The sequence below is a fragment of the Phodopus roborovskii genome, unplaced genomic scaffold (genome assembly GCF_943737965.1).
Source record: "Phodopus roborovskii unplaced genomic scaffold, PHOROB, whole genome shotgun sequence".
NCBI lineage: Eukaryota > Metazoa > Chordata > Mammalia > Rodentia > Cricetidae > Phodopus > Phodopus roborovskii.
Window position 1 is genome coordinate 23193991 of NW_026126517.1, and position 8373 is coordinate 23202363.

The 8373-nt window shown below is 46.9% G+C and overlaps 1 protein-coding gene across 2 annotated transcripts in view; it reads right to left on the bottom strand.

The window, feature by feature from the left end:
* Positions 1 to 4854, bottom strand: part of Rnf214 (ring finger protein 214) — a 30015-nt gene extending 25161 nt beyond the window's left edge. The window contains exons 1-2 of one of the 2 annotated variants that reach the window (XM_051197316.1): positions 4716 to 4854; positions 628 to 673 (exon numbers count right to left, since the gene is read on the bottom strand). In XM_051197316.1, coding sequence (XP_051053273.1) covers positions 628 to 673; positions 4716 to 4834 — 165 coding nt within the window. In that variant the 5' untranslated portion in view covers positions 4835 to 4854. Of the gene's footprint in view, positions 1 to 162; positions 674 to 4715 lie in introns of both variants that reach the window. The other variant, XM_051197315.1, reaches the window with a different exon arrangement.
* Between the last annotated feature and the right edge of the window lie 3519 nt (positions 4855 to 8373).

The following is an 8373-nucleotide window of genomic DNA, read 5'->3' on the forward strand; positions in this document are numbered from 1 at the left end:
CTTGGAACAGCAAAAAGAAGCCATTGCATAGCGTTATATGCAAACAGTATGATGACTACTAGCAAAAATTGAAACAGTGCAGTTCTCTAACATATAAGAAGAAATTGCTCATACCCTCACCTCCCCCAATTCCATTTTAGTAGTAGAAACTTGATACTTGACCTGTACAGCAATGTTCTGAGAAAGCTTCGGGGAAGAGCTATCCTGATCATCATCCTGATCCACTCTGACTCCTTCAACCCCATTTGCAGGAGGCACTACAGGTCGGAAATCCAAGCCTGCATCCCTGCTACCTTCCTTTAGGATGGAGGCTGCTGGGGCTCTCTCTTCAGAGCAATTCCTGGAGGCAAGTTGTTTTGAGTGGCACCCTGCCTTAAGAGACCGAGTGACTGGATGAAGGCTCTCCCGGAGGCTTGTGTCCCCCTCCTCTCCTGCCGGGCTGGTCAAGTCCTTCAAATCAGACTGAGACCCACTGCCAGAAAGACAAAGGGCTGTGGCTACCGAGTTTCCTCCTAAAGCCTCCTGGTGCGCTGCTGAGGTATCACTCGCTGATGAACCAGGATTCTGCTCTGGGTGTTCCAAATGGGCATTTCTGTTACTCTCCTTGGTTATCATTGGGCTACTTACACTCGGTGGAGATGAGTTCTTCTGTTTCTGGGCAGGGTCTTTGGGGCTATAAAAAAAAAAAAAAAAAAAAAAAAAAAAAACAATGTTTCTGGGATAAGGTTTTAGCTTAGTGGTATATCACCTGACTAGCATGCCTTAGACCCTGGATTCTGCTCCTAGCACAACAACAAAAAAAAAAGGAAATTTCTTTCTTTACCCAACATTTGGAAGATTAAATATAATACTTTGTTTTTCAGTGCTTGGGATCAAACCCAGGGTCTTACACATGGTGGACAATGTTTAACCACTGAGCCACATCCCCAACACAGCCACCAGAACAAAAGTAGATACTATAAACCCTCTCCATCATGAGAAGAAACCAGTCTCAACAATTTCTACCCCATATACAAGTAGTCCAGCTGGAGGGCAAGAACTTGGGAAAGTTCTAGGGATGGCCTATAGTAAGTACCTAAACACAAGTGACCCTGAAGATCTAAAAGTAAATTCTGAGTGACAATAACTTCTGTGAACAGAGGAAAAAACAGGACAATGCTAATTATAGTAGGTACATGTACTAACTTGGTTACAAATAATAGTTTAACAAATATATTGATTGATTTGAAACAGGGCTTCACTGACTGGTCTTGAAGGTATCATCTGCTTGCTTCAAGTACTGGGATTGGAGGTGTGCACCACCACATCTGACAAAACACTGTTTTTATCCCAACCTCATGTTCCAAAAAGTAATTTTCTGGTCTAGCAAGATAGCTCAGTGGGTGTTTGCTATGCGAGCCCTGATGACCTGAATCCAGTCTCTGTAACAAAGTGGAAGAAGAAAACTCCTAGCCGGGGGTGTTGGTGGTGCATGCTTTTAATCCCAGCACTTGGGAAGCAGAGGCAGGAGGATCTCTGTGAGTTCAAGGCCAGCCTGATCTATAGAGTGAGTTCCAAGACAGGCTCCAGAGCAATACAGGGAAACCTTATCTCAAAAAACAAACAAAAAACCATAAAAGTAAATAAGAAAGCTCCTAAAGTTGTTCTTGAGTCCCCCTCCCCAACACAACTAAAAACTTAAATTAAAAATAATAATTATCCTTCAAACACATCACATAGATCTTTGAACACTGCCACTATCTGGCCAGGCAGTAATGGCACATACCTTTAATCCCAACACTTAGGAGGCTTTTTTTGTTTGTTTTGTTTGTTTGTTTTGAGACAAAGTCTTACTATGTAGGCCTGCCTGGCCTGGAACACATATTTAAATAGACCAGACTGGTCTTGAACTCTTAGAGACCCACCTGCCTCTGCCTATTGAGTGCTGAGATTAAAGGTATACACCATTACACTAGTCCAATGAAGGACTTTTTCCAGAGATGCTTAAAACATACTTACAGTGACATCCAACATTCATAGCCAGTCTTTCACTCAGAAGTAAAGTCTAAACCAAACTAGGGGCTAAGGGATACCTCAGCAGTTAAGAGCATTGGCTGTTATTCCAGAGGACCTAGGTTCAACTCCCAGTACCCACATGGCAGCTCACAACTGTGTGTAACTCCACACACATCTGACATCCTCACACAGACATACATGCAGGCAAAACACCAATGCACATAAAATAAAAATAAATTAGCTGAGCATGGTGATGCATGTCTTTAATTCCAGTGTTCAGGAGGCAGAGGCAGGATCTCTGAGTTTGAGGTTACCCTGGTCTACAAAGAGAGTTCCAAGACAGTCAGGGCTACACAGGAAAGCCCTATCTCAATAATACTAATATTTTTTTAAAAAGTCTGTATCAAATTCCTTTGCTGTTTTCCCTCTTCCTCTGTACTATGTGTAACTGTCAACTTACCCTTTAAGCATCCCAAGCTGGCACCAAAACAGGCTTCAGGTAAAGTACTCTTCCCTCAGAACAACTGAGTGTGATACAGGCATCTTTACAAACACACTCAATAGTTTTTTAAATTTTTGTTTGTTTTTCAAGACAAGATTTCTCTGTTTAGTCTTAACTGTCCTAAAACTCAACTCTGTAGACCAGGCTGGCCTCAAACTCAGAGATCACCTGCCTCTACCTCCTTAGTGCTGGGATTAAAAGCATACGCCACCATAACCTGGCTAATTTTTATCTTTTTTTTTTTTTCCTTAGAGGACCAATAAGTTTATTTAGGGTTAATACATACAGGAGCATGGATGAAGGGTTAATTATAGGAGTGGCAAGGCCATTGAAGAAAATGTCTTTCCCTCCCCTAGCAAATACTCAGTGATTCTTATTGAGAGCCAACTGTGGAATGGGGGCAGGGAACTTAATTATAAACCTGGGTAAATACAGTACCTGGATTTAAATCTAAACTCTACAATTTACTAGCTATTTGCCTCTAGGCAAGTTATTTTATTTCTAAAATAGAAATAGTTTTGTCCACCTAACACTCAATATCAATAACCTTTGGCTGCTACTACTAGTAGTAGTAGTAAAGACATGGCTGCTTTAATTTAGAAAATTACTGCAAGCAGAAAGATCCAAGTTTATGGTAGGTTATTATAACATTTCCCCTATTACTCACTCACTAACAAGCAACTCTTACTACAGTTATGTGCCATCATACCTGGCTCAAATAGCTCTTTTTAAGAACAAATATTTACTGAGCACTCTTAAGTCAGAGTTCATGAGTTCAAATTCTGACTCTAGCAGTTTTGTACCTTTGGGCAAGTCACTAACCTCTCTGGGTCTCAGTTTCCTCGCTATTATAGGAACATCAACACCTGTCTTGAGTGACTTAAATGAGGGTTGAAGGTGTTAATGTACATACCTACGGTATTAGGCCCCAGGTTCTCTAGTCAACTTAGTTCAATATTGCACACAACAGTGTATTACACATTCTCAAGAGACAAGGTTGGGTAATCACAACTCCTGCTTGAAAGACTCTGCAGGAGAGAGCTGAGTGTGGTGGTCCACACAACTGGGAGGTAGAGACAAGATTAGACTCTGTTACACAGTGAGTTTGAGGTCAGCCTGAACTACAAAAGACTCTGCCTCAAAAAACAACCACCAAGAGTTTTGAAACCAATGAGATGGCTCAGTGTGTGAAGGCACTATTCTACCATGCCTGACCTAAGTCGGATTCCCACAAGATGAAAGAAGAGCACTGATTCTGGCAGATTTCCCTGATCTTCACATGAAAACTATGATGTTACACATAAACACTACATTTAAACACTTGGGAGGCGGAATCAGACATACTCTGAGTTCAAAGTCAGCCCCTGGGCCTACACAGCCAGCTCCAGGTCAGCCAGAGCTACATAGTGAGACCCTATCTCAAAAAGAAAAAAAAAAAAAAAAATTAAAAAACAAATTTGGTTGGAAGAAAAAAACGAAAAATGCATTTTAATAAGAAGCATAACACATGCATTAACAGTAAGATACATTAACAAAGATATACATATAATGTTTCTGTTTAAGTTTTGTACATATATATGTATATATATATATTCTATATAACCAAGTATCTTATAAATGAGTATGAAGACTGACAAAATGGCTCAGCAGGTAAAGGTGCTTTCCACAAAAGCCTGGCAATCTGAGTTCGATCACTGGAACCCACATAATAATAATAAGAGCCCATTCCACAAAGCTGTCCTCTGGCCTCCCAATGTACACACACCTCCGCAGCATGCATAATACACAATGAATATTCACTTTTAAAAACATAAATATGGCCACACATAGTAATGCATCCCTTTAATCCCAGTACTAAGGAAGCAGAGGCAGTATGAGGTGAATCTGGTCTACATAGTGAATTCCAGGCCAGCCAGGGCTGCAAAGTCTAAAAAAAGAAAGAAGAAAATAAGATGATACACAAGAATGATTAAATAAACATATAGGCTTTACAGGACACATCAAAAAATATATGCTTTTATAATGTGTGGATATATGTCCTAACCCAGCACACCTGTCCAAGTGCCAGTTGCTACAAAGACCAAGCAGTTCCTACTTTTAAAAAAATCTGCAGGAGTGTCATTAAGAGTGCTGAGGAGGAAAGGCTACAGCTAGCCAGTTAGAAGCCCATTTTCAAGCCCCTTTCTCAAATAAGCCTTTTCATGAGTCTGCACATTACCTTAGGCCATCTGGGAGAGCATCATCTGTCTTGGAAGCACATAAAGTAGAGGATTCCGAAGGACTGGGGGCACCAGCCCCAACGCCAGCTATCTCAGAGGCCATCTGCACTCTGGACATTGAAATACAAGGGATACGATACAAGTTACAAAGCTGAAAGCTTTCTTCTGCAGAATGCCCACTGTATCTGTTCCTCCAAACACCAAGAACTTAGGCTCTGAAAATATACACCTAAAAAAAGAGTATTCTGCAGGAGGGCAATTAAAAAAAAAAAAAAAAAAGCCGCTTCACGCCTGAAGTACCAGCCAGCACCAACCCTGAGGAGCATTCAGTCATATGTACATAAATATTTAGGAGCCTATGCAAAGCTTTTACCTTCTCTGTTGACAGAAATGCTGCCATTTAAAATAGATGACAATAGGATACGAATTTTCCAAATGGTCCGTCTTGTCTACTGCCATTTATAAAAGATGACCTTTTTGGCCGAGAATCAATGTTTAAAAATCGCTTTTTGGCTGTCCCAGCCAAAGCATTCTCTATTAATTTAAGTGAAGGATTTTTGGGGAGGTGTTTCCAAGAATAAGTCATACCATACTGAACCATCTCCATGGGTGTCTTTTTGACCCTGTCAGGATTCCTTCCCCATGGATGGGGAAGACTAGCCAAGAACAGACTAGCGAGTTACCATTGTGGCAAAACAGATTGCTACTTGGCTACTCCAGGAGGAAAAGGAGGTGTTGAAAAACATGGTTAATTCAAATAGAGAACTCGAGAAGACGCTTTTTTATTTTTAATAGCGTCCTTTTTGCTGCGGAATAAACTTAGCCTTCTACGGTGAGAAGAAAAACTAGGTGATGAAGGGATTAGTTCACATTCCTGTTTTTATTTTGACAGTATCACAGGAATACCTCTGGACCCAGAGTGCATAAGATGAGATACCGAATTAGGCTGAATCAGCAGTCACAGCCTAGTGCCTCAGTTTCCTCTCGTAATAAAAAGCTCCTGGATGAAAATGGGCCCTAACACGCCATTGCTGTCTCGGATGCAAACATTCTGCCTCCAACAGGATCGAGATCATTGCCTCCAACAGGGAGCAAGGTCCCGGTAAACGGAAACCTTAAGGCAAGGGTCATACATAAAACTCCGCGGCTGGAGCCTAAAGCGAGAGGAGTGGGGGGTCGTACATCTGGCTGGAGGGTCCAGTATGCCCAAGGGAATCCCGCAACCCGGTGGCGGTCGCCAGCCAGGAGGCGACGCAGAAGGGGACAATGGGGGGAAGCAGCGCCGGGTGGTCGCCGCCACTCTTCACAGGAGACGGCCGCTACGCCGGCCGCTAGCCAGCACAGGCCAGCGACACCTCCACCCCTGCCCCTCGGTCCTCACCGGCCGCCAGCGCTACCCCCCCACCCCCCGTCCCACACCCAGGCCGGGCTCCCGCCCCCGTCCCCCGCCGCCCCCTCCCCGCCCCCCGCCGCGCCCCCTAGTCCCGCCGCCCCTGCCCGCGCGCCGCCCCGCACACACCTCCCGCGCCGCGCCCCCGGGGAGCAAAGGCGGGGGGGAGGGAAGGGACGCACCTGAGCGGGCGGAGAGGGGGGAGGGGGCGGCCGAGCCTGGGGGAGGGGTCGAGCGCCGGCCCGCGCGCGGCACCTCCCACTTCCGGCGGCGCGAGCGCAGGGGGCGAGGCCCGGGCGGCGAGAGGAGCGGCCCCGCGGAGTGCGCGCCGCCACCGACGGCGCCCTCTGGCGGCACACGCGGGCTGCGCCCGGGCAACGGGGGTCACCGCGGGAGAACCCTAAGACACAGCCGAGCCGAGGGAACGCGGCCCAGGCAGCCTGCGACCCACGCAGTGGAGGCGGAAGCCACTCTGAGGAGGTTACGGGGGAGAGTCAAGGCCATGGCAGTCCGAGGGAGAAGAGCCACGAGGGGTGTTTAGAGGTCGGGACCGAGATGGTCCTTTCAGAGGACGCCATGAAGGACGAGGGCCCTCTTGCGGAGGGCTCCTGTGGCAAAGGACTGGAGGACGCGGGGCGCCGAAGCCCGCAAAGCCCGCACGGGCCCGTGGCGGAAGCTGTCGGCGGGCACCGGCCGAGCGCCCGGTGCTAGGCCCGCGGCGGGTCGAGAGGTCGAAGGCCCAGCCGCTGATTGGCTGCGGCGCCAGGCGGAAGTGATGTTGCTGTCAGTGGCTCCTCCGGCTCCCGGGAAGCCGCGAGTTTCCGCAGGGAGGAGGAGGCGGCGGCGGAGGAGGAGGAGGCGGCGGCGGCGGCGGCGGCTGCTGCGGGTGAGTTGGGGAGTAGGGGTAGCGGGCTGGACCTCGGAAATCCGGGTGGCCCTGGACTGGAGCGATCGGCATGTGCGGAGGAGGAGCTGCGCTGAGGGCACCTTGGGACCTGGCGTGGGCGACCCGAGCGGGACAAGGCCTCCGGGTCTTAGGTTCCGGATAGCATAGGTCCTAATGAGAGAGGGGCGCATTGCACAGAGCAACCGAGTCTCCTGGGGGTCACGAGTGAAACTAACATTCTGTGCTTGACCTGGTTGCTTTGAGCAGGGTAAAGGGGCTTGAAGGACAGTGGCTAAAGAGCAGAATCTTGAACAGGAGATCTTCCTTGGTAACTAAATGCTATTTTGATAGACCTAGCAGTTGAGGGAGATGGGGTCTGCTCCCGGAAAGTGCTTATGAGTTCTTGCCCAGAAGCTTGACAATAAGTGTGGTTATGCCCCAGGGCGACAGGAAAAGCTCCGATTCTCTTCCAGATATCGGGTGAAACCTACAGCGATTGTTAAGAACCTGTCTGGGTGAATGACCGCTAGCTATCTAACCGGATTCTGAATTTACTTCTACGCAGACTAGGTATCCTGGGACAATCGAAGCAACTCAGGGTCAGGGAGGAATGTAAGAGGGAATATGCCCGTGAACTTGAGGGCATAGTGGCCCACACATGTAATCACCGCAGTAAAGAGGTAGAAGAAAGAGGATCATGAGTCCTCAGCTGTTTATAAAAAGAAATCTTGTTTAAAAAAATAAAAACAAAATCGAGGAAAAGGGATAAGCTACACTAATGGAAAAATCTGGGAGAGGAGTGATTGGTGACATAACTTCTCTCCCTTTCCAAGAAGTCTTTCATAAGACAGAATACCTTTTCTAGAATGTTTTAAGTTGGCCCCATTTGAGTGTGTGTCTGGGTGCTAAGACTGCTCCAGGGTGGGCTCAGTAGACAGTAGTGGCTTTTAAAGGAGCCCAGGTGCCTTGTCCCTTTCCCTCACAGTTGCTCACTAATTTTACTTTGGCAGTTGGCCTTCAAGTGATTAAAGTCAGGGTGGAGTCTGTGCCCTCACTGAAAAGTCAGCTTGGTGACACAGGGACAGCTCTTTACTCCTTCTTGCCAGTCATTTCCATTCTCCCAGTTATCCACATGCATTTATGCCTGCTAAGTTTTGTTATCAGCTTTTTACCTGATTTCCCCCCCTGGACTGCTGGGGGCCGAGTTGCCAGTTTCCTGGTAACAGGAGATGCTAGCATTTAAGTGCTGCTAAGCCTTCAAGAAAAGCAAATGAGAAAAGAATGACGTGCTAGGTCAAGAAGTGGGCTATTTCTTCCAGTCTATGACTCGTTTTTAGGTCCCTGGAAATGACACTTCACATTGGTCGCTGGTCAGTCCTAG